The sequence below is a fragment of the Nematostella vectensis genome, chromosome 12, assembly GCF_932526225.1.
Source record: "Nematostella vectensis chromosome 12, jaNemVect1.1, whole genome shotgun sequence".
Lineage (NCBI taxonomy): Eukaryota > Metazoa > Cnidaria > Anthozoa > Actiniaria > Edwardsiidae > Nematostella > Nematostella vectensis.
The window spans coordinates 13,528,806-13,555,423 of NC_064045.1; the positions used below are offsets into that span (position 1 = coordinate 13,528,806).

The 26,618-nt window shown below is 41.6% G+C and overlaps 2 protein-coding genes and 1 long non-coding RNA gene across 6 annotated transcripts in view; all 3 read right to left on the reverse strand.

Moving 5' to 3' along the window:
• Positions 1-128: 128 nt before the first annotated feature.
• LOC125557122 (transcription initiation factor IIB-like) lies at positions 129-1,055 on the reverse strand. The gene has a single exon (XM_048719432.1). The coding sequence runs from the start codon at positions 1,053-1,055 to the stop codon at positions 129-131; it is 927 nt and encodes a 308-aa protein (XP_048575389.1).
• A 6,575-nt stretch (positions 1,056-7,630) lies between these two features.
• The window catches only part of LOC5520237 (zinc finger ZZ-type and EF-hand domain-containing protein 1), a 68,747-nt gene continuing 49,759 nt past the window's right edge, over positions 7,631-26,618 (reverse strand). For 3 of the 4 annotated variants that reach the window (XM_048719348.1, XM_048719349.1, XM_048719347.1), the window contains exons 75-88: positions 25,968-26,060; positions 25,510-25,683; positions 13,779-13,922; positions 12,466-12,518; positions 12,240-12,355; positions 11,719-11,806; positions 11,144-11,203; positions 10,400-10,516; positions 9,976-10,094; positions 9,409-9,491; positions 9,159-9,230; positions 8,757-8,867; positions 8,454-8,482; positions 7,631-8,184 (exon numbers count right to left, since the gene is read on the reverse strand). In XM_048719348.1, the coding sequence (XP_048575305.1) occupies positions 8,040-8,184; positions 8,454-8,482; positions 8,757-8,867; positions 9,159-9,230; positions 9,409-9,491; positions 9,976-10,094; positions 10,400-10,516; positions 11,144-11,203; positions 11,719-11,806; positions 12,240-12,355; positions 12,466-12,518; positions 13,779-13,922; positions 25,510-25,683; positions 25,968-26,060 (1,404 nt within the window). In that variant the 3' untranslated portion in view covers positions 7,631-8,039. Of the gene's footprint in view, positions 8,185-8,219; positions 8,317-8,453; positions 8,483-8,756; positions 8,868-9,158; positions 9,231-9,408; positions 9,492-9,975; positions 10,095-10,399; positions 10,517-11,143; positions 11,204-11,718; positions 11,807-12,239; positions 12,356-12,465; positions 12,519-13,778; positions 13,923-25,509; positions 25,684-25,967; positions 26,061-26,618 lie in introns of those variants that run through there. The other variant, XM_048719350.1, reaches the window with a different exon arrangement.
• LOC116603613 lies at positions 16,092-17,746 on the reverse strand. Its single transcript, XR_004290700.2, has 2 exons — positions 17,014-17,746; positions 16,092-16,387 (listed from the first exon to the last, which is right to left on the reverse strand). It is a non-coding gene; the product is annotated as an uncharacterized LOC116603613 (long non-coding RNA).

Sequence of the window (26,618 nt, forward strand, 5' to 3'; positions counted from 1 at the left end):
TATCCATTTTGTTATTACATCCACGTCTTTAAACCACTTTTTTCGAATTTTTTTAGACGTGTTAATTCACATCTACTCCGAACTGACAGTTTTCTGGAAATCCTGATTTCTCTGGAAATCAGGAAACATCATACCACACCAGGCGTACCCAGGACTGTGGCCACTTCTCTCGCTTTCCTACTGATGGTCAACTCGGAGACGCCCGTTCTTTCGGAGAATTTTTTAAGCGTAATATCGATCTTCTTTTGCCGTATCCAGTAATAGGTTAAAGCGACCGCAAAGGATTGTGGGCGAGCGCGATTCAACTCAGACGAGCGGTTCTTAGATCTGTAGTAGAGCTGGACCACCTCTCCCTTCTGTGCGGGGGACGCCGAGAATCTATCCATCACATCGCGAATGTGGTCCACGACGGTGGGAGACGTTCCGTGTAGTAAGTAATCTTTAGGCATGTTAATACTGAAGATTTTCAGACCCTTAAGGCAACTCTTCTTGCTCAATCCAAAAGTTTCCATCAAGGTTTTCGGTGTCTGACACTTACCAGACATCTTGTAGGCGTAGTAAATACACGCAAAGACGATCGCCTTCCGTGGGTCGCCGCGAAAAATCTGGCCTTTCGTCACCTGAGTGTATATCTCGTTAGCTTTGGCTACAATTACCCCGCTAAAACCCATGTTTTCCACATCCTTGTCAATATTTCTGTCCTCAGACCTACGTACCTGGACCCGACTTGGGTTCGAAGACCGTTTGCCGTCGGAATGTCCGTAAAAACCCCATTCCCTTTCGTGCGCGACCGCGCGCTGCATCTGTTCCCCGCACTCTAAGCAACTAGTGACCCCGTCTTCTGTGACTAGGTCGTCATGATTGCAAAGGGTGTTACTACTATCCTCGTCTCCCAAGGAGGCTCTACTAGTCTCGTATTCGGTGAGGGCCCGGTCAAACAGTGCAAACTCCGGCATGAGGGTGGGGACGTTAATCTCAGGCACCGGTCCGCCGGGGATATTATATGGTGGTGGTGACCGATCTTCAGCCGTACGTTCAACTGTTCGTTCCTCCATTTTATTAAACTGTTCATGTCTTTAAACCACTTTTCAAAGGCCTTCTAGATGCGAAGCTGAGAGGCTAGCCCCCTCGAGCTCCCCCTAGATGCGACACGTGACAAAGTGATTGACAGGTGGGCTTGGCTATCACGTGACAAAGTGATCGACAGGTTTTTGACAAAATGATTGACAGGTGGGCGTGGCTATCACGTGACAAAGTGATTGACAGGTTTTTTTACAAAATGATTGACAGGTGGGCGTGGCTATCACGTGACAAAGTGATTGACAGGTTTTTTACAAAGTGATTGACAGGTGGGCGTGGCTATCACGTGACAAAGTGATTGACAGGTTTTTTTACAAAGTGATTGACAGGTGGGCGTGGCTATCACGTGACAAAGTGATTGACAGGTTTTTTTACAAAGTGATTGACGGGTGGTCGTGGTCGTCACGTGACAAAGTGATTGACAGGTGGGCTTGGTCGTGCAAGAGATCTCTGGCAAACTCGCGCATGCGCAGGTCGCGAGGCTTGGCGGAGGTGTGCGGAGACTTTTGCGCCACTTTTGGAATGAAATTTGGGGAGATCAAAAAGTTGCGCCAGCTGCGCCAAAATCCTACTACTTCCCCCTACCCCCAAGCACCTCTCCCACAGCGCCACTCCCTTAGCGCCACTCCCACAGCGCAAAGGTTGGTCACAGGTCACAGATCACAGAAAATGCTCCACGATGTGGCAAAAACATATCTTTTTGCTAAGTTTATTCTTGTTAATATTCCCAACATAAAAACAAAAAGTAAAATTTGTGTGTATTTCTTTCGGGAGGGGTTGGAAAAAATTAATTTGAATTTTATATGGCAAAGAACACGCAATTCCGTATTTTGTTATTTTTGAGTGTTCTACTTTTGACACGATCAGCAACTTCTACTCTCTCCTCGTTTTCTGAAATATGTGTTAAACCAAATTGTATGTATATATCAGTTTATATGTTCTTAGGAGGCGCTGTTCTGTTTTCTTTCAGTGTTTTCTCTCACCTAGCGCAAGCCAGCTTTTTGGATAAATCATAAAAAGTGTAGCCGCTGTACCGTACACTACTAGCGCGTAAGCATTATAGGAAAGTTTACCTGTTGAAACAAAAAATAGAAAAAAATTGAAATTATAGCATTTGAAAACATTACAATTCTCATTCCCGATCTTTTGCCTTTAGGAGAGGGTAAAGACAGTAAATAATAAGCAAGAAGGCGGAGAGCGTGGAGAGAAAAATTTCCTGCAGAAAGAGAAGCAACTCAAACTAAAAATACTTGACAATTTACGAATAACTTTTTGTTTGTCCAAACTTATCTCTCCATTCCAAGACATTTAGGAGAAGAATGATTTTTTTCTAATGGCGCAATAGATACTAACAGGGTAATTTCATTCAACTAGGGAGATTTTTCTTTGCGTTCAAAGCCAGCACGTGAAGATGGCTTGAAAGAATTACCGAAAAAATCCAGTGATCAGTCCAAGGATTGACGAGCAAGTAGTTAGCAGGTTAGTAAGCTTTCTGTGCGCAACACAAGTTGGGTTTAGTCCACACGAGATTGGCAAATTGCAAGATCACTGTTGTGTTAAAAACAGATCTACAGGAAGCAGGCGAATCGGACTGCGTTAGGATACTAGACCTGAAATGCCGTACTAAAGACATCATGTTTCATTTGAAAAACTCAAAGGCATGTGGAAAAACACAGCCGGGTGGGTACCCCCAAGGCGACCCCCAAGGTTTCGCTAATGTTCACCGACAAACACGCCGCGCCTTACCGACACCAGGGGCGGATCCAGGACTTCCAAAAAGAGGGCGAAACATGAGCTTCAAGAAAGGGGGATTCATCGTTCTTCTGTGGGTTTCGTTATATGCCTTGTTATTCTTTAGCCAAATATCTGAAAATAGGGTGTGTGTGTGTGTGTGTGGGGGGGGGGGGGGGCATACATGGCTGAAGGATTCGCATTGTAGTAAATTGAAAATGATGTTAATTGCACAAGCTTTAATTTATGATACAAAATCCTTTTTTGTACGCTTAACCTATACTATCTCTACTCTATAAAGCAGCCACTTTTTAGGTCCTGGTCATTCAATCATTGTATTTTATACCTATAAGTCTACAGTAGCGGACCTACAGGGGGAGGGGACTGCCGTTTTTTTGGTTTTCATTGTACGCTCTTCCAAAATCGTTACGAAGGTAAAACAATGCCGAACCCCCCCCCCCCCCCCCTTTGGTAAAAAGCTACATCCGCCCCTCTGGTCTACTAGTTGCAACCGCCAGGTTTTCAAGATTCCAATTGTATTTTTAACTTTACGTTTTACCTCTAGAAAGCGGCCATAGCAACCGTATTATAAATCTAAAATCTACGTTTATAGAAGAGTTCCTTGGTATTTCAACTACGTTTTATAGAACAGTTTCTTGCTTTTTTGAATTGATATACTGTATAGAGGTAAGACATCATTTAGGTATCTATTGGAGGGTTTCCAATTTAGTATAGATTTCAATACATTGCATTTTCAAAGATATGTCAACTTGACTGCGTGCGTTAAGTGTGAGGATTGTCAATCTACAACATACGACAGTCTGCAACTCCAGAAATGTTACATGGATGGACATGATTGGTTATTTGTAATTAGGGAGCTCTTAGCGTTGACTTGCAGCGAGAAAATTCTTGTTTTGTTTTAAGATAGGATTGTCTTACAGTACTCTAACGATGAATCATCATTTTCCCTCAATTAACCTTCGAGTCAAGGTTTTGCGAGAGACTTCAGTGAATCATGGAGTTTTGCTTTATCAAATTCGCGATTTTCTCTTCTGTGTTTATCGGTGTCGGGTTTGGAAAGTCGGTTGATGTCGGTCGCAGCCGTAGACACGTGATTAATCATTACTACGGCGGAAACGAAGCCAGCACAAATTTTTCGGCTGTTTTAAAAGAGATCTCCAACAAGCTTACCGTACTCAACAACAAGGTCGATCAAACGAACGAAAAAATCTCAAACCTAAGTTTAAAGATGGATATGAAATTTTTCAAACTTGAAATTAACTTGTCCAAGAAATTAATCGGAGGACGCATTAACAAAAAGATTGATGAATTGAATTGGAAAATATCAAACGCTAGCAGCAAAACATTGAGGGTACTTAAAAAAATCGAAACCAACTTCGGGCAATTTGAGAACACCTCACTCGGCGAGGAATTGGCAAAGATCAACACAAAACTCGCCCTGTCAAAGGTGAGCTTGGAGAGGCATTTTAGAAATCTTTCTAAAACGATGCAAGAAAAGTACTTGCTTCTTTTTTCATGTTACAGCCTTTGAAGGGTGGATGGAAAAAGAGCTCGGATCACTAGTTATGAAAACGCCTTTTTGTATATCTTTTCTATGACTTGTGCACTCAGTAGGCCCCATAGGTAACCTGATGGGGGAGTTCTGGCTGGGTTTGGACAAGATCTACGCGCTGACACATCAGACCACAAATACACTTCGCGTAGACATGATGGACCAGGGTGGCAACACCAGATACGCGAAGTACAGTAACTTTGCCGTGGCATCAGAAATAAGAAAGTACAAGCTATCACTAGGAAGCTATTTAGGTACCTTTATACAATAGGCGTACACCGGAATTTACCTACTGGAGTGCTAAGTCACAGAAAACATATAAAAAAAAGGCGTATTAATCACTAGTGATCCGCAATCTTTTCCATCCACCCTTCAGGGGCTGTAACATGAAAAAAAAGTTTATCATAATTTACAACATTTCAAGATTACTATGATATATATTTACAAACACAATGAAGAGGCTTAAAACCGTCTTTATCTCGACTTCATCTGTTCAAACAGAATTCTCCTATGATATATATTGATATAGTGATAACCTGCTACAGTATGTAGACTAATCTCCGTGGAATAACTACTAGCCTTTAAACATAGAATGTGACATAAAAAACTATATCCTGAAACAGGGGCTCGCAAATTATATCTGTAACATATGAAATGTTTGATTAAACTGACCGTCCAGAATAGCTGATGTGTAATTTATAAAAAAAAAAAAAAAAAAAAAAAAAATGGAAAGAAGGCGGTTATCTAATAAAACTCAGACTGACCGTTAAATTCCTGAGAAATCCAATGATCGAACTAGGATACAGAAGATGGCCACCAAGGACAAGCGTCTTTGAAAAATGAGGCCGACTTTATAGTGCATTTGATCACTCCAGTATTATAGGGGGAGGATAGAGCGCAAGCGAGTGTCCGCTTAGAGTTAGTGTCCGCTTGCGAGTGAGTCTCCGCTTAGGGCGAGTGTCCGCTTAGAGCGAGTGTCCGCTTACGAGTGAGTGTCCGCTTAGAGTTAGTGTCCGCTTGCGAGTGAGTCTCCGCTTAGGGCGAGTGTCCGCTTGCGAGTGAGTCTCCGCTTACGAATGAGTGTCCGCTTAGAGCAAGTGTCCGCTTACGAGTGAGTGTCCGCTTAGAGTTAGTGTCCGCTTGCGAGTGAGTCTCCGCTTAGGGCGAGTGTCCGCTTACGAGTGAATGTCCGCTTAGAGCGAGTGTCCGCATTCGAGTGAGTGTCCGCTTACGGGTGAGTGTCCGCTTACGAGTGGGTGTCCGCTTACGAGTGGGTGTCCTCTTACGAGTGAGTGTCCGCTTACGAGTGAGTGTCCGCTAACGAGTAAGTGTCCGCTTAGAGCGAGTGTCCGCTTTCGAGTGAGTGTCCGCTTACGGGTGAGTGTCCGCTTACGAGTGAGTGTCCGCTTGCGAGTGAGTGTCCGCATAGAGTGAGTGTCCGCTTACGAGTGAGTGTCCGCTTACGGGTGAGTGTCCGCTTACGGGTGAGTGTCCGCTTACGATTGAGTGTCCGCTTACGGGTGAGTATCCGCTTACGAGTGAGTGTCCGCTTACGGTTGAGTGTCCGCTTACGGTTGAGTGTCCGCTTACGAGTGAGTGTCCGCTTACGAGTGAGTGTCCGCTTAGGGGTGAGTGTCCGCTTACGAGCGGCTAATTCCCGACATCATTTCAGCGGTAAAAAACACGTTTAGAGCGTCTTCATTGAAGCCAAAACAGCTTTTGGACGTACTTAACGTACCGCCGATATTTCCAACCCAAAGGACACTGACATTCTAGTCAAGGGAAAAGCGAGGATCGTGCTCGAGTCATTCGGCAGTGAAGCGGTAAAGCTATTACTTTGCACCGAAGTTTAAGCTTACAGAGGGAATGTCGTAGATCCTTGGCTTGCAAAATGTGCAAATAAAGTCCGTAAAACCATCTTGTTGTGATACATTTCTTCCAGTAATCGAGGAGAGTTGTTCTTCAAGCAAATGCGATCCGAATAGCTTGTGACTTTTTTATTATCTGAGACTGTTTCCCCGCAAACGCGGCAATAATTCACGATTATTTTTATTTCGTAAATTACAAAAGACCGAGCTGGCAAAACGGTAAACTATATCTAAACGCATAAGATTTTTCACAGGAATTGCCTCCTAAAACGATTGATCCATGACAGCTTTTGACATCTTTAATCCCCAGGGACCCAGGCGCCATCGTCTGTCGTGACGGCTTTTTTGCCAAGTTCGTTCCTTACTGTTCCCCATCATTCTCGCGAGTGAAACGCTCAATAATTCTTAGTCGCCGTTTGCACGGAGCTCAATAATGCTTAGTCGCCGTTTGAATGTAGCTCAATAATGCTAAGTCGCCGTTTGCACGGAGCTCAATAATGCTAAGTCGCCGTTTGCACGGAGCTCAATAATGCTTAGTCGCCGTTTGAATGTAGCTCAATAAAGATAAGTCGCCGTTTGCACGGAGCTCAATAATGCTAAGTCGCCATTTGAATGTAGCTCAATAATGTTAAGTCGCCGTTTGAATGTAGCTCAATAATGCTAAGTCACCGTTTGCACGGAGCTTAATAATGCTAAGTCACCGTTTGCACGGTGCGAAGTCGCTGTTCGAATGTAGCTCAATAATTATAAGTCAACCGTTGAATTGATTTTAATCAGACGCTTGGTAACACTTCAAGGTGGTACAAGATGGTACAGTACGTGGAGCCTGCCACCCTCTGAGATGGTGGGCGCTCAATCTTTAGCTTCCTCCAAGTCAAGCGCCTTGCCAGCACTTAGACCCTTACAGATTCCTGGCCACCTGCGATGTCTTTAGACCTGTCGCCTGTCGCACCTAGACATTAGCGTTAAGCTTTAATAGGTAAATTTATTTAAGTATTTAAAGCCGCATTGTCACCAGTTTACTTCCGGTCGATTACGTAAGAATCTTCGATGATTTTTAACGGAAAACACGAAAAATATTTCAAAATATGGAAAGCAGTGTGTCTATTGGACGTTTCTTTGAGGATGTGACTGCTAATTTAGAGCGGATGGCCTGTTAAATATTTCGGATCCGCATAGATTCTTTTGTCTTGTAACGGTTGAGGTTTCCGTCGGACCTCCGGAAGTAAACTGGTGACAATGCGGCTTTAAGAAACTGTGAAGAGTGAATGGCCCAGAGTGCCTTTTTGATTAAATTTGCCAAACAAGGTACCATATTTATTGTGAATTTAAAAATAAAGGACTTCGCCCAGACTGTCTTATTGATTAGATCCGCACAACAAGGTACCGTATTTATTGTGAATTTGTCTACATAAAAGCCAATGAAAAGTCGGTAACAACTAGACGCAAATAACTAATAACAGTATTGTCATTGCCATTCTTTCGCTGTTATTTCAACAGCTCCAATTTTAGTCTAGATTTCTTGCGGTTATTTGAAGCACACACATCCCTACTCAGTCTACATCAACCTGCGAATGCACTCGCAATTATATGGATTCCCCTAGCTGATTATATTGAACTGGGAACGTTCGCATTTTAGTCAATATGTAATCGGAAACCGCTCGGAAGCCAACGCGAAGCACTCGTATGTGGCCCATCAGACAAATTTTTGTCTTATCCGATTCTTCGGCAAACTCGGAAGATTATCGGAACTGCTAAGAAGGTAACGGAAAGCGCTCGTAGAGAAATCAGGCAAATTGTGCGCCATTCGGGTCATAGAACTCTTCATCGCTATAGTCATCGTCCACATCGTCGTCATCTTCGTCCGAAGTCGTGTCGTCGTTCTCCTCGTCGGTGATATGAATCGCGATCGTCTCGTACTCGGGTCTAGGGCTTGACCAACATAAAATACGTACATTTTAATAAGGGACGGAACACGAGGTTTACTCGGGTCTAGGGCTTGACAAACATAAAATACGTAAATCAGAATAAGGGACGGAACACGAAGTTAACTCGGGTCTAGGGCTTGACCAACATAAAATACGTACATTTTAATGAGTGACGGAGAGGGGGGGGGGGGGGTGGGAGGGGGCAGCGCCTCACCTGGACAACTTAGTAGTATAAAGGCTTTTTTTAGAGTATAGAATACAAAGTCTACCAACCTTGTCGTCTCCTGCTTTTTAGCATCCTTCTGTAAAAGACACAACACGAAACATTTACCTTCATGCCAGGCAAAAGTTCAATACTCACCTTGCCTTATGGCGCGTCATTCATTAAAACCAACACGTCATACATTAACGTGTACAATACCACGCGAATAAAATTCTTTTACCACGCGCAACACTATCGGATATCGGATGATATTTATTCGTTGTTCCCAGTCAATCTTGAAATCTTGAATCTGTTTTGAAAATTGTCATTTTTTCTAGTCCATGGTTGATGTTATAATCCGCCCACTCACTCACCTTGTCAGCAGGTGGCTCAGGAGGGGGGTTCTTAGCCGCCTGAATAAGAGCCTCCGAAGCCTTGTTTGGCAGACCAATAGCGATTCCAATACAACCAACTTTTTGCACCGCCTATGGAGAAAGATAAGCAAATACCTTTGTAATATCTTTTACGAAACAAGAAAATAATAATACAGGCGGTTTCTTTTAACTAAGAAACCCATCTCTTTTTCATCACCAATCACACAAACACATCTCTCTCAGCGATCATATACATCTTTATAAAACACCCCCGCCAAAGGACAGATATGGGGGATAGACGGAAATGGTATGGGGCTTCCTTTCAATTGGACCTTGAAAACCCCTTATATGGGGATCGACGGTAAGAATTCCAATATTATGAATACGTTGATAGGTACATACGTGGGCGAAGCAACGCTTGAGGCTCTCGTTTGTTGTGAATCCCACGACCAAGTCTTCAGCCATGCCCCAGTCCTACAACAACAGAGTGAAAAACGCTGTTAATAATGCGATCACTTCATTTGTGACAAGAACAATGCAATCCAGCAGAACATGTGATCAAATAATGAGGATAATGCCATCAAATAAATAAAACTAAATAGAAGCACGTGAATTTATAATGCAATCGTGTGAATGCAATTACATGACTTACCTGGGCCAGGTTCTCCACCACTAGGAAGAGCTCCGTCAGACCGCGTAGGACTGGGGGGACTAGCGTAGGCGCGGCTCCGGCACCTGGAGAAAGATGCACATTTGAGCTAGGGAAACAAACTTTCAAGGACACTTACAGTGCGGCGCGCGGTACCCTGATAGTTTTATCAGCACGATAACGGATATGGCATGATTAAGACAGAACGTGTCACGGATATGGCACGATAACGACAGAACGTGTCACGGAAGATATGGCACGATAACAACAAAACGTGTCACGGAAGATATGGCACGATAACGATAGAACGTGTCACGGAAGAAATGGCACGATAACAACAAAACGTGTCACGGAAGATATGGCACGATAACGATAGAACGTGTCACGGAAGAAATGGCACGATAACGATAGAACGTGTCACGGAAGAAATGGCACGATAACGATAGAACGTGTCACGGAAGAAATGGCACGATAACGATAGAACGTGTCACGGAAGAAATGGCACGATAACGATAGAACGTGTCACGGAAGAAATGGCACGATAACGACGGTGTCATGCCGCCCACTTACTGCTCTCTTTCTCTAGCATCTTGGTGTATAGCGCCCACAGCGGCTTGAGCAGACTCAGGTCCGGCCTCTCAGGAGCATCTAGGGCTTCTGCCCGGACGCCATCGCTATCTACAGCTTGCCTGGCGGGTACAAGCTTGATTAGGATCATCTAATATGTGTAGGGCAATAAAGCATACTAGATGGGAGGAATTACGCCATTGCTATCTACAGCTTGCCTAGCGGGTACAAGCTTGATTAGGAACATCTAATATGTAAATCACACTAGGTGAAAGGAATTACGCCATCGATATCCCCTGCTTGCCTAGCGGGTACAAGCTTGATTAGGGACATCTAATATGCGTAGGGCAATAAAGCACACTATAGGGAAGGAATTACGCGTGGTGCGACTACGTCTGGTGAAATACAAAAAAAAACCTCTCCCTACCCTGATACAACAAGCAGCAGACGAAGCAGCAGCCCTGTTGCCATGAGACGCTGCTGACCTGTCTGACAGCAGGCTACGGAGACCAACAAGCTCCATAGTTTCTGCAGTGGCAAGAACCTGAGGGGGAGGGGAAAGGTGACTTACGTGGAGAAGTCAACTAGAGCGAGATATTGAGGGGGGAGGGGAAAGGTGACTTACGGGGGGAAGTCAACTAGAGCGAGATATTGAGGGGGAAGGGGAAAGATGACTTATGGGGAGAAGTTAACTAGAGCGAGATATTGAGGGGGGAGGGGAAAGGTGACTTACGAGGAGAAGTCAACTAGAGCGAGATATTGAGGGGGGAGGGGAAAGGCGACTTACGGGGAGAAGTCAATAAGAACCAGATATAACTGGGCATTAGTATAATACAAATATTATTCGCTCGTCTCACGAACATGAAGTAGTTGTTTGATACAGGGGCGAGTCTAGCTTTTTGCTAAAGGGGGAATTTGGCGCCGTAACAAAGGGGGAGGGGATATTTTTTTTGTTACATATGGCTTTCTGGCAGCCCTAAACCCTCCCCCTAGATCCGCTACTGGGATATAGCTCTTGAAATGTATGTAGTGTGCTAACAAGAGGACCAAATAAACTCAAAATCTATGGTTATAATACAAGATATGCCGCTAGGAAAAATACGAATATAAATAAAGCATAGCACTGTAGAGACAACACCATTGAGATAACTTTTATCGCCAGTTTTTTTACCTGGCGATATTGTTATCTAAGGATAGGAGTGCATTTAGAACGGAGAAGCCGGTCTTGAACCTGAGGAGAAAACAAAAAGAGGATGTAACCTAGGACTTCACAGCTAAAGGAAGAAGGATGGAGGGTGAAACCCAGGACTTCATAGCTAAAGGAAGAAGGATGGAGGGTGTAACCCAGGACTTCATAGCTAAAGGAGGAAGGATGGAGGGTGTAACCTAGGACTTCATAGCTAAAGGAGGAAGGATGGAGGGTGTAACCCAGGACTTCATAGCTAAAGAAGGAAGGATGGAGGGTGTAACCCAGGACTTCATAGCTAAAGGAAGAAGGATGGAGGGTGTAACCCAGGACTTCATAGCTAAAGGAAGAAGGATGGAGGGTGTAACCCAGGACTTCATAGCTAAAGGAGGAAGGATGGAGGGTGTAACCTAGGACTTCATAGCTAAAGGAGGAAGGATGGAGGGTGTAACCCAGGACTTCATAGCTAAAGGAGGAAGGATGGAAGGTGTAACCCAGGAACTTATGGTTGAAGGAGGAGGAAGGACGGGGGCATATGATGAAGGAGGTATCGACTTTACCTTCCCAGCTGTCCTCCAGTCACAACGAACTTCCATCCCCAGTCGTTAGTATTACTGTCAGATGTGAAGCGATAATGGAGGACATCACCTGCACAGCAAAGACACTTCAGCAATCAACACAATATGCGTGGACCTTGTAATTATCCTAATTACAAGGTCCACGTAGGGTGACCAAATCATTCATTTATCTATATTTGTCAACACTAGGGCAATAAGAAGTAATGATAAGGAGAAATTTACGGTCGGAATGGAAAGTGCTTTCCACACCTAAATACCATAAAAAAAAAAAACAGAGAAAGAACCTAAGCGGTCGGATAAGGGAGGGCGTACCGCATCGCACAACCTTTAACACAACCTAGAAAGAACCTAAAGAGACAGACGAGAGAAGGCCTTCTGGATCGCGAAACCTAGAAAGCGCCTTACTGGTGGAATAAGGGCAAAGTTCTTGCAACATTAAACAGACACAAAACAAGTCTCAACCTGACAAATATGCGGGGTTCCACCCCTCTATTCTTACTTACCAGGCAGCTCGATGTCAAACCAGCGCCCTTGTGGCCCGTCCAGTACGTATCTGTTTTGCTGGAAGTCAGGGGAAGTGGCAATGACAAGCTCGTCACAGCCTTCCTCGGTACAGCAACTAGAGGGTGTCATAGCAACAGCAAATCAGATACAGATACAAGCAAAATGTATTTTGACATCCAATCAATCTAATCAGGGAAAAAGTAATAGAGAGATCTTTCTACATACCGTGGGTCGAACTTGACATAGAGACTGGCAGCACCTTGAATGTGGACCTTTCCCTAAGGGAGAGGAAGGAATGACAAAAGTACTTCCAAGAATTATAATAAATAATAATAATAAACCTTTTGTATTAAGGCTAATACAAGACAAGTGGCCTTAATCAAGTTAGTGGATTAATGCAAAAAAATAAAATTTAATAAAAGTAAAAAAATCAAATAGAAAGTTACAAGAATAAAGCCTACTAGTAAGACCACATGACTGAAGTTTGCGGTTGATTTCAGCAGTAGATTTTGAATTTCTAATCTCATATGGTAAACGGTTTTTTTTAGCGAAATGACTTTCGATACGGAAAAAGATACGGACAAATGTACCATATGTAGACATCGACAGGAATAAGTCATTTATAACAGGCTACAACATGGTTTTCAAATGATTTAGAAGCTATAACCTTTCACAGATGGCTATAATCAAGGAGCTATAACCTTTCACAGATAGCTATAATCAAGGAGCTATAACCTTTCACAGATAGCTATAATCAAGGAGCTATAACCATTCACAGATAGCTATAATCAAGGAGCTATAACCTTTCACAGATAGCTTTAATCAAGGAGCTATAACCTTTCACAGATAGCTTTAATCAAGGAGCTATAACCTTTCACAGATAGCTATAATCAAGGAGCTATAACCTTTCACAGATAGCTATAATCAAGGAGCTATAACCTTTCACAGATAGCTATAATCAAGGAGCTATAACCTTTCACAGATAGCTATAATCAAGGAGCTATAACCTTTCACAGATAGCTATAATCAAGGAGCTATAACCTTTTACAGATAGCTATAATCAAGGAGCTATAACCTTTTACAGATAGCTATAATCAAGGAGCTATAACCTTTCACAGATAGCTATAATCAAGGAGCTATAACCTTTCACAGATAGCTATAATCAAGGAGCTATAAATTTCACAGATAGCTATAATCAAGGAGCTATAACCTTTCACAGATGGCTATAATCAAGGAGCTATAACCTTTCACAGGATGGCTGCTTCTCAACGTCCCAATGGCCGTTTACTAATTTCAGTTCCAATTCTTGTCGCACTATAAAAATGTCAAAGATATTCTACTAGAATATAGCATGCTTTAGACTTTATTCCGGTAGAATTCAGCATGTTTTACAATTTAAGAATTTATTTCGTTACAATTTAGCTCCGGTATTGCAGAATTACCTAGTCTTTAACTCATCAGCTATTGCACCCTTAACTTATCCTTAGCTCAGTTATTGCATCCTGACCTCGTCCTTAGATCAGTTACTACACTCATACCTCGTCTTTAGCATTGTCCTTGTAGTTGTGCTCGGATTCTCGTGTCTCGGACGCCAGGGTCTCCTCACCCATGCAGTGACTGGCAGCCAGAGAGAGCGGTCGAATAAGTGAGGGTTCTCCACATCGAACAGTGTTAGATACAACCTGGAAAGTGCGCAAACGGTCGGGTAAGTGAGGCTTGTAATACATCGCACAATACAGAAAATATCCTAGAAAGCACATTAACGGTCGAATAAGAGTGGGCTTTTTATGCATCGCACAACTTTAAAAACAACCTAGAAAGGATATTAACGGTCAGATGAGGAAGGGTTTCTACATCGCACAACATTTAACACATAGAAAGAAACTAAACGGTCGGATAAGAGAGTGATTCTTATGCACATCACATATCATTAAACACAAACGAAGCATCTTTATGGTCGGATAAAAGAGGAGCCAAATCCTGAGAGAAAAGCAAAGGCAAACATTTGATCGTTTATCTAATAAAATAATGGACGGTATACAATAATCTATAAGAACCATGCTTTTGGCCTTCCCTTCTAGGTTTGCTTAATTAAGTTGGCATTAATTAAAAAAATGATACGACACGTTTTTGAAATGAACATTGGTTCTTAAGGATCATTTATTTCTAATGCATTCATAATCAGAGAACCGTTAAGTTGATGCGAAATAATTATAGATTAAGGCATCTCTTAAAGACAAACCCCTTATTTCCTTCAAAGATAAAAAATGTTAACGGTCGTAAATCACATAGTTTTGAGAAAATTTAGACAGACAGACTAGTTAAATGTCGTGTGTGTAATTTATCAGATATTAGTTAACAATAACAGTCAGCAATAGGCAATAATAGATGCAAGCCACAATAGACGCTGCCCATAATTTTAACATTTCACTATTTTATGAATCGTCCTTGTTTGGGAAAAAACGGAAACGATGGTAAACTTGCCTCTTCTTATCATAATCGAGTGTGACTGTATTTTTTTTAATATTATCGATGATTGATTTCCCAATTTCAGGCGAAAATGTCTGTTATAAAGATTATTTGAATCATTTTCATTTTTGATCCTATCTCGTTATTCCTGTACCACCAACAAGTTTTTCTTGAGTAGATTAGTCCTGAAGGACTCACTAAGGAGGCAAATTTTGTCAGATAATCTTTCCTCATAATTTTGAAATGTCATGTAAGCTTATATAAAAAAAAACTACCATAGAATTATTATATAGTCTATACTGTTCAGAATGATGCTTCATGGCCTTGAATCAACTGATCACAGAGACAGTATGTTAGTGTTTGTGATGCAGCCCAGATATGATATGAAGATATTTGGCATAGCATAAAGGATTGATATACAACTTCAAATTAAAATGCCCCTTATGTAATCATCGCCCACACCTCACCCCAACAATGTTCTAGTGTCCTGTGTAGGATTTATAGGGTGGAGCATTCAGCTCATATCTAATTGAACAAGCAATACTACATTTGTTTTACTACACTTGTTATGTTTTATACAGTAGCTTTGCATATACATGTCTTTAGGGTGTGTGTACATCATCTTTATTATTAGACATAAATTTTCTGCTTTTTGCATGATATCTATGTCAGGGCACACCCCCTTGACAATTCATGGCTATGTGCTCCAGAAATCTAGAAATAGACAGCAAGCCAGGTTAGGACCTACTATCAAATAATAGCCCCTCTCCATATGCCCAGCTTCCTAAAATGTGTATCTTTACAAAATACTTTTCATCATAAAGCATTACAACACATCTCGGTATATGTACATATTGAATATATTAAATTGGTGTGTTATTTAGGTAGTTCATGACACATCTTACCTATACAAATATTTTGTCTAACTATTCAATAACAAAGGCAATTTTCCTAACCATGCAGTATATTTTTCCACCATTGTGAAAACATTCATTCACAAAAGATGAAACAATAAACAATCTATACAAGGGTTGTCTGATTCCTATATTTTGAGAAAAGGGAACAGGGCCCCATACCCCTAGCTTTCCTGCTTGGAATTGGGAGTTCCATCTGATATTAGGAAAATGCAGATAATAAAGTCAAGATGATTTGATGCATCCTTGAAAATAGAATATTACATCCCCATTGCTCTCATAACCTGAATTAGCCTCCACTTCACATCTTACTTCCCCCTTGAGACTTTGAGACTGCCTCCACTACAATACCAATTGACCAGGACATATTTTGTCTTGTAATGCACTGTCATCAGTGTTGGTTCATATATGATAACAATGTTAGGATGACTATAGGCATGCTGCCTAATCAACTCAAACAACAAGTAGTTTTTATTAATGGTTTTCATTTTTTTATTTAAACTGGATTACAGTATATTTGGGGGAAATCTTCAGGTACAGTGGTTACATACTAATTCACATTCTTTTCTATTGTGTTTCTACTGTAAACGGCATAGATCAGTCTGTGCATGTAAAGCACACTTGATCATGCCTAATCCAGGTATTTACAATAAACAAATATTAACATGTGTACTGGTAGTGGAGAGCTGGTAGTAGTAGGAGAAGTGGTTTGAGGAGATGCCGAATTGGAACTTGGGCTACAAACTTTGTGCACTTGGATAGGTCTGTGATTGAAATGTAAATAGGTCAAAGGTAAATTGACAAAAAAGGGAGAAAAGCAATTATCATCAAGTGCAACAATCAATGTTTTACAGGCATTAGCTTATTCTATGTTTAGAAGACTCGAATGCCAATTTTTTCACTGAGAAGCGGAATGGTTAGTATGAATACCATACGAGAAAATCGATGCAACTTGGGTAAAGACTGAGTAAAGCACTTCATAAGCGGATAAGTCTTTGACAAGTGTACAACTCCCGTGCCAAAAAGCAAAAAACTTCTCATAGGACTTAGAAGCGAAATACGAGCGACACAAATGAAGTTGTGCGCTCGTTTGTTAACATTCACGTCGTCGGTTATCTAAAACCCGTAAGAGATTTAAATAAGAAAGAGAGAAGGACCTACTCGTTTCACTTTTTTCGACAAATTTGAGGATTTATTGACGAAAGAAAGCCACAAACATGCCTAAGTCCGAACGGAGAAACTTAAGCACTCGCTAAGGGGGAGAAAATTCTTTCAATTTACGATTGAGATATGTATTTTCTGCTGTAAAACATTGTACTTTTTTATGCTTCATGATACCGTTGCATTTTAATACGTTTCTGATAACAAAAAAACCCAAATTTTCACTTACTTGCACTGTAGCTAGACTCATTTTCTGGTTTGTCTGGAGCTCCGTGAAACACGTCCGCACGCTTGGAAGTCTAGACTCAACTGATTTGATTGACAGATTTTTCGGAGCTTTGCTAGGGAGCTCCCTTTTATAGTGCGCATGCGTGTTTAAGCTATATTAATTACGTATCGTTGAAAACAGAGTAGAAATGCGCCCGAGACAAGGTCAAAATCTTGTTTCTTTGGATAAATACGATAGATAGCTGGACACAAAAGCGATGTAAAGACGAGGACACGAGAAGAAGAAGTAGAACACTGTGCGGAAATTTCCTCCGATGTCTTCCAAGGAAGAAAACTCCGCCATGATTAAGCGTCACCATTTCTTATCGATAGGAAATTGAATGAAATCAAAACATTTTAATTGGAAACGAATACAGAAATTAACTAAAGTTGTTTATCGTATGATGCCTTGGTTATTTTAGTTTGGCGCGTCTGAAAACACGATCTTGAAAATCTAATTTCCTTTCGAAAAAGAACAGAAGAGAAATACATAAGAAAGCAGTAGGGATAACATAATAGAAGAGAGGATATGTTTATCATTGATGAGTGGTATTTTCATTCTAGATCACGTATAAATTCAACTAATGCGACTTCAAACATTCTGCGAAAATGTTTCAACTGCCCAACCGCTTCTAGCTCCAGTCACTTACGGAAAAACGTTTGGTGATTGGACAGCGCCTTTCAGATAGATGGCGTGTTTGAATCAAAATCAATCCTGGCAAAAAAAAAAAAAAAAAAAAAAAAACGCTTCAAGTATTTAAAATTACAGGCGCCAGAAGGCGTGTAAGGTGCTGGGATTCGTCGGCGAGAATGCGCAGAAAACCACAGTAAAGTTTTTTTTTGCACATATCACGAGTACCATGTTTCCGATCCTTAAAAAAAAAAACAGAGATAAAAATTAAACAAAGATTGCTACCTAAGGGAACTATATTTTCTGCATAGTCATGGATTGACGTAAACGAATGTGAGCAGGGAATGGGGCCGTATTGGGGCTTGTGCACATAATAAACAATGGAGCGATTAACTTTTGTGAGGTGGTAATGCGGGTAAGTGGAGTCGTTATTATAAACAGCCTCTAACGAGCCTTCGGGCACAGTATTGTACCGAGTTCTAGTTCTCACCTTATCAGACTCAACATCGTTATTGGTAAAAGCATTTTATATATTCCATGAATGCATCGTATAATTGCGAAAGCCCGGCGCACACGGTGAGCAAAACTTCACGCGCACACTTTGCTCACTGCCTCGCGAGGCCAAAAAAACCTCACCTTTTGCGGACGACTGTCGAACGAAATTACGTCTCGCGAGCAAATAAGGAGAGATTTTCTCCTGGCGCCCGTTTTTCAAAACACCTGAGAATTCTCGGGCACGAAGACTTTATTTTGCATTTTTGCCCCAAATTACGCATGTTTTCCTTTTCGAGAACCGCTTTCATGTTTTAGAAAAGTTTGAACTTACTTTTGGTCTAAAATTTCGGGTCCGAGAAGTTCGGGAAAGATCAAAATCTATAAAACCAAAAAGAGGATTTTCCTTCACATGAATCTTTGTGGTAAAATACGATGTTTGACAATATTTCAACACATTTATATATCATAATTTTTTTTTTTACGTAATAGTCATCTTTTCAAATTAATAAAAAAAAAAAACGTCTCCGGCCCGAGAATTCTCGGGTGTTTCGAGAAACGGGCTTGTGTTTCTGGGCTCGAGAGGTAATGAGCAAAGCGCATGCGTAAACTTTTGCTTACCATGTGCGCCGGTCTTTAGAGCTTGTATTAGTAAAGTTTTAAATTCCTTATTACTTTCTTGATGCCATTTTTAATACCTTAAGATAATCAAAACATGAGTTGAGAAAAAAAAAAAAAAAAAAAAACGCGCGTACTTAGGGAAATTGAATTGCGTCTATTACCGGTCCAGACATACTGATCGGAAAACACTTTTCTCAAAACAGTCATCGCCTTACTCAAGTGTCTAAGAGTACCGTAATTCATTTTTTGTCAAAAATATCAATATCAAAAATATCATACCATTATCAACGGGCATCGAAAAAACTGTTATCCTTTTACAAAACAAAACAACATAAACATTTTTTAGGATTACTTCAACAACCGATCGCAATGATGCAAATAAGACAAAAATGTTATGTTAAGAAATCGATCAATCCGGAAATAATAAAAATTGTTTAAAAAACATGAACTACAATATTGAAAAGGGAAGATTTTATGAAAGGATTATGTTTACTATATGGCACTTTGGTGTATTACGTAAAAGCTAAGACCCAGTGCGATGAAATTGATTTTTAAAACCACGGGCCTTTCAAATATTTTATATTGGGAAGAGAAAAAACGCGCCGCTGAGGGGGACGAGTTACTCATTAGGGACCTTAAGCAACGACGACGGCAACGTGGACGACGACGGCAGAAAACAATGGGATTTGATTCAGAATTTCATAGCAGCACGTGAAAATGCATTCTGTCTGATACATTTCAGCCGTTTTCCATAAAACCACGACGTGAAAACTCCAACTTTCACGGTCAATTGAGGACGCGGACGTTTGCGGTATAAACTCCCCTAACTACGTTCGCTGCTGTAGAAATAATGTCCTTTATTTTTATCTATCTCTGACTATATGTTTCGCTTATTCCATTGCAATTAAATTATTATTGATCGCCAAGCGCGAACACATCTTTTGCGATCTCGTAGTACGTCATTTGCAGTTCGCTGTAAGAGCGAAACCAAGGCAAATACATCCAGTTGAAAAAGGGATACGTGCTTTAATTCAACACTAACAAGACATTAAACTTTATTTCGGAGTCAAATTTTCCTATAACCCGTGATCAAACCTAGCCTGGATACGATTTGATCAGTTACGATTTGACGTGTTAGGAATAGTGGTTTGTTGGTTGGTCTGTAAATGACCTCACTGAATATTGTCAAAGGGTGAGCGTCCGTAGTGCTTCTATGTGTGTTAGGCTGTAAGTACTGTCACTGAGAATGGTACCACAGGTCCAGCGTCCCCAGTGGTTCTATGTGTTTTAATCTGTAAGTACTGTCACTGAGAATGGTACCACAGGGCCAGCGTTCTAGGTGGTTTTAAGTGTCTGGAAGTACTGTCACTGAGAATGTTACGAAGGCAAGTTACCGGCTGTCCGCCACTTGGCATTCTAGATCATGTCTATAAAAATCAACAGGAGTTTATTGACTGTAATTCTACTGTAGTTATTAATGAAATAGACAATATCGGAGCGTGGGCAAAACATCTTGACGCATGCGCAAGCAAGGTGTCAGAAGAGCTGTCAGTCAACAGCTGAATTAGTTAACTAGGCACTCTCACAAGGTTTAATGGGGCTGAAACATTACCCGATGCCTATAGAATCAGAGGTCCAAAAGAACAGTGTAGTGTTGAGCTTTCATCTTTGTCTGAAATGTTTGGCGATTTGACCAGAATGAGAATTTTTATGATGTCACACAACAGAAAAAGCTAATACGTTTCACAAGCTACAGTATAAAAATCTTTATGTGAAATGTTTGGCGTTTTGACCAGAATAAACTCAAAGGTGTTTAGTATAACTTTTCAAGCTTCGCGCGCATTTCAAAACACGCATTACAGTTATTCGCGTTGAAATACGTTTCACGAACAAGCTGTCAATCTACTAATCTATATGCGATATGTTTGGCGTTTTGACCAGAATAAACTCAAAGACCCGTAACAAAATGTTTAAGTTCAACCTAACATCTGCGGATTTCTTGTTCATTCGCATTACAAAGGACAAGAAGTTTTGAGTATAACTTTTCAAACTTCGCGCGCATTTCGAAACTCGCATCACATAGTTACTCGCCTTTAAACAAACTACGTTTTACAAGCTTTTGATCTATGTTTGATAAGTTTGGGCTTCTGGCCATAATAAACACAATGACGCATCTAAAAATTTTCGAGTTCGCACTAACAGCTGCGGCTTTCTTGTTCACTCGCTTTACAAAGGACAGTGTTGTGTTGAGTATATATATTATCTACCTATATTTCGGTAAATTTTACACATATTCTGATAGATATATCAAGTTTTAACCTTCTAGTGATAGATTGTAATTTTCCAACATAGTAAGACTACCGTTTTTCGAATAGTAGTGGTAGGTTTGCTCGTTTCGGCCTGATTCTCTGTAAATGACGTTCGGTAAATTAATCCAAATTAGAGTTAGGAGCTTAATTATATGCGTGATTGGACAAATGACACTAGATTCTGCGCGAGGTGTATATTTGTCTGAAAGGACATTCTCTGAGGATGGCACCAGATGGTCAGCATAGTAAGTGATTCTATTTCAGCACGTCCATGTTACTGAAAATATCACAGCCTTAACGAATTTGGGATTCTAATTACCTCAAGGCTTAGCCTTCATTAGTGTCTCTTTCCTTTTACCTCTCTCGGCTACCAAATGCATTAAACACTACGTGAGTCACGCATGCGGATCAAAGGGTGCTCGTATTGGTTAACGTAAACACGGCATTTCGACAGTCGAGAGGAGACGGCACAAAGGCGTTAAGCGAAATTAGTGCTCGAACGACGAGAGTTCTCTTGTGAAAATTCCAACAACTATGGCAGCAGTTTTAAAACGTCAGGCGAACTAGCAGCATCAGAATATCGAGAACATACGAACTAAAGGCGCGGATCGGCCCTTTTTTTCGTCGAAGGCGTGGGCGAAGAAGACGAACGGCTGTCAACTCAGAGAAGAGTAAACATACAACAACAACAACAACAACAAAAGAAAATATCATTTTGGCATTAAGAGATAAGAAAAAGACGTTTCCTTGGTAAGCGATGTGGAGCGGAGACGATATTGGAAATGAAGCACCCAGTCTAATTGCGTTTTAAGAGTTAGTCTAACGTGTCATTAACGACACACAATACAACTATACACACTCTCGCATAAGAGATTACTGACAACAAAAAGCAACAGGAAACGAAGTCGGGCTCGACACTTTCGTGCAACTGAAAATATTCTTAAAAGAAAAAAAAAAAGGTAACCAAATAAAGAGAAGTTTATTAGTGAAAAATACAGAAACCCTAAAGGAGATTACAGCCTAGGGGCGGACAGAAGTTCATTACCGAGCCAAACACCTTTCGATATTTGAGCAAAGCTGGTGTGAGAGAGAGGTCATTACAAGGACAGATGATTATTGTGAGTTGGGCAGCTTGGCGTAGTTTTAGAGCGATAGAGTTAGCCAATAAAAAAAGGGAATTCAGACGTATTTCAAGAATAACAGACCGTTCGTATCCTTGAAGTATCACCTTGGGATTCTGTGTGATCCTCACCATCACACGGAGACAAAGCGGAGTGTGAAGCTACAACAACTCAACAATCCGGGCACAGATTGTTTCAAAGCACGGCTCGTGTAGGAAAAAGAGCATAGTGAGCCCTGATGGGACCGACCACTGGGTCAGACGCCATGGTCTGGTGGCCGGTACTCTGGATGCTGGAGTCGATGCTGATCATCATAGCGAATACCACCGCCATCGCCGTCTTCCACAGCGACGGGTTTCGGTTCAGGAAATCCATCTACTTGCTGCTCAGTCTCACCGTGTCTGACCTGCTTGTGGGGCTCTCTCTGTTCGCGCAGGCAGTCGTCGAGTTGAGTGGACGAGAGAGCCGAGTCGCAGGCGTAATCCTCAATGGAAGCACTTCCGTGTATCAGCTTTCAATCATGGCTTCCATAGGCTCGTTCACAGCGATCTCTCTAGAGCGCACCTACGGAGTGTTCTTCCCGTTCAAGCACCGAACTCTTGAACCTAAGAACTACACTGTCTGTGTCGTCACTCCTTGGCTCATCGCGGGGTGTCTCGAAGGGTGCTATTACATCCCTCCTGACGCCCTAAACCAGGAGAAACTCGACGCGACGATAAGTTTGCTCAAGATCATCTACGTTTCTCTATGTTTTATAGTCATGGTTCTCAGCTACACTGCGATTTGGATCAAGATGAAGTTCTCAAAGCCTTTGGGTCAAAACGGCAACTTGACGCGTAAGAATGCCAAGTTGGCATGGACGCTCTTCACGGTCACTTTGGTATCCGTGCTTTGTATGACGCCCATTGGCGTACAACAGATCTACGAGCAGCTATGTGGGTGCGACGTCGACCACGACGTGACCAACTTCCTGCTTATGATGATGAACGCCAACTCCTTTATCAATGTTGTGGTGTACTCGTACAAGATCCCGGAGTTCAGGCAGCAGTTCAACGCGGTCATAAGCAACTACGTTTACTGCTGCTGTCACTGCAGAAAGCGGGTTGCCACCGTATCTTTGGAGTGTCCACCTACCCGGGCAGTTCCTGCCAACACGCGAGGCGAAACGAAGTCCAGCGCTTCAACATCTCAACGGTCAGGGTTCAAGATGTCGGAGGTTGGAAACTTGGGGCCTGAACGCGGTGCATTACCGTCCGAGTGTTGTGTGGAGCCTGGGAACTCGGGACATTCCTCTCCCACTATTACACCAGGGGAAGAGCGGTCGGCAGAGTTACAACCTCAGTAATCCGAACATAAACTAATGGAAGCTAAAATTGAAACTTGAAACGAATGGTGGTCGTTTTGTGGACAACCGATTCGCCGGCAACCATGGTGGTTTCGCCGACACGTTTAACAATAGCCTGCTAGCCGGCTCTCCAGGGGGGTCCAGAAACTTCGAAAACAGTCATTTCGGAATATGCACTAGAGAGCCGGCTAGCAGGCTGGATAAAAACAACCTTTAAAGACAAGAGTCTTGTACAAATACTTGTCGTTAATTCCTTCAATACACCACAAACCCCTACGTTACACACGGGATTAATCCCTGAAAAAAATAGTAAGAATTTCGTAGTTATTTCTGTGAGATTACCGTAACGCGGATACGATTATCAGTGATTTTTTTGACAACCATAAGGTTTTATTATATTAAGAAGAAAGGATTGGCCGACACGATTCCGACACAATCAAATTATTGTTCCCTGGGTTTGAAAATACTCTCTGGACTGGCATCGCAGTAACTTCCGACGGAATAATCTGCATCTCATCTCATTTCGCTTCCATTTGATACTCACAAGCGCAGCTTTTAGCTCTCCTTATCATGACCGCATTATTCATAGCTTCTTGATGTTAATTTGAGTTCCGATATAAAAGAAAACTGGTAGTTTATCGTAAGCAAGTGTTGACTGCAATATAGTCACCTGTATTGTAGAAAGTAACGTATACTCTTATCTTGTCAAATAAAGTGTGTCGGAAAACGACAAGGGTGTGGGCAAATTTGTACTCAGACCGTATAAAAAATGCGAAAACTGTCGCGAACATGTATATATCAGGGCTTCTGGAATTACGCGGAAAAAAACTCAAAATTACGCGGGATTCTTGGCTAAATTACGCTCTAAATTACGCGGAAAATCAATCATTACGCGCTAAATTACGCGGAAAATCAATCATTACGCGCTAAATTACGCGGGATTTTGCAATACATTTTTCTTTAAAAATCAAAATTTTGCGTGATTCTTTACCGAATTACGCGCTAAATTACACGGAATATCAACTGTTACGCCCAAACAACATTTTGTACCGAAGGAAGGCACGAAATAACTTGAAAAGGTTAATTTTTTTGCGTGAAAATATCTTAGGCGAGTTTTCATTGGCTCCTAGCCACCAGACAATTAAAAAAAGTATTTTAGTATTAGTCCTAAGCCTTCGCGGTTTTAGCAAAGAACTCCTAGTCATTTTATTTGTTTTCGGAAATTCAGTTCGAAATATCGCACTCTTACGAAGAATATCTCTCTTTTTTCACGAGAAATAGAGGTAACAACCCTAAAAGAACACATCAGCTGTGCAATTAAATGTTTTGTCTTTCAAAATTTAGCCAAATTACGCGGGATTACGCGGATTACGCGGAAAAAGCCAAATTAAGCGCTTCCGCACAAGCGCGTAATTCCAGAAGCCCTGATATATACAAAAGATGTAAAACAAACCGTATTTGTATATGCAAATCTGATTAATCGAAGTAAGCTGTCACGGCAGTACGTACATCAGTCACACTTTGTAACGCATACACTGTCACGGTAGTACGTACATCAGTCACACTATGTAACGCATACACTGTCACGGCAACAGGTAAATCGGTCACACGATGTAACGCACACACTGTCACGGCAGTACGTGAACTAGTCATACTATGTAACGCATACACTGTCACGGCAGTACGTACATCAGTCACACTATGTAACGCATACACTGTCACGGCAGTACGTACATCAGTCACACTATGTAACGCATACACTGTCACGACACTGGCAGTACGTAAAATCGGTACAATACGTACACATCAATCACAAATACATAACGCAAAAACATACACTGTCACGCTAAATACATGGAATACGACATTTTTATTGTTTAATACACAGCAGTTACTGGTCGAATTATCGTAAGGTTTCGTTGGAAAACCGTATTCTTACCTTTTCGAATTTTTCTTTGGGTTCGACACGCTGCAGAATGTCGATCAAACCAATCAACTGTATTTCGTCACTGTTATCCAGCATCTCAGCGTCAATCACCTTTCCCTCTGGCCAATCAGAGAGCAGCGATGCAAGCACGTGACGCGCGTAGATGATGGCGAGCGCTTTATTTACCTGAAATAGCAACAAAACTCAGCTAAGTGTGGGAACCAATGCTTTATTATAGAGGTCTCTTCAGCCAAACTTTGTATTGCTATAATTAACAATGGAAAGACAAATTACGAGGAGAATGTCGAAATAACCATAATGGCAAAATCTTAAAGTTCCTTTACCAAATTCAATCGAAAATGCTACAAAAACGTCCTTAAATCAGCCGATGGAAATGGATGCTTTCGCACACTTGGTATTTTGCTAGGATGACAAAGTGGAGACTGACGGGAATTGTGTTAATGACGAACCTTGCAAAGGAAAGCAGAGCCGGGCTTGCGGTCCGCCTCCAGTTCTTTCTTGAGTAGCTCAGCGGATTTCGTGCGGGCTTGCTTTTCTCTCGACTAAAAGAATGATCCCTTTAATCACTAGGATGTAACTAGGCAGAACAGCACGACAATCATCACTAGCATTATACACACAGCCACTAGCCATGACAGTTATTATCAGCATTGGCAACAACCATCATGCACACAGCCACTACCGTAGGACCAGTTTAGTTTAAAATCAAAACTAAACTCATTACAACGGAAACCGTTTATTTTATCTCACGTGCCATTTTACGCGTTACCTAGGCATTACTAAGGGGAAGTATGGAGAACTCTTATTCTGGGGCCGGTTCCTGAAAGGCCGATTAACTTAACCCTCGATCAGCGCCTAATCCCGGGTTAAAATTCGCTAATCGTAGGTTAGCTAACCGACGGATAACTCACCGTTCCCGAAAGCCAAGTAATCCCCCGAATTACTAACCCTGGATTAAACGAGTGAAAAACTGGTTTGAGGAGTAAAATTCACACAGGGTACCCAGTATATCAACAGAAAGCAACTTAAATTTACTTTTGGTGATTTTATTTTCGCAGAAAAGCCCCAAAACACCTCTACATCACCTGTAATTACCTCCA

Coding starts and splice junctions, on each gene's coding strand:
- LOC125557122 (XM_048719432.1), bottom strand. CDS start 1,055: ATGGAGGAACGAACAGTTGAACGTACGGCTGAAGATCGGTCACCACCA.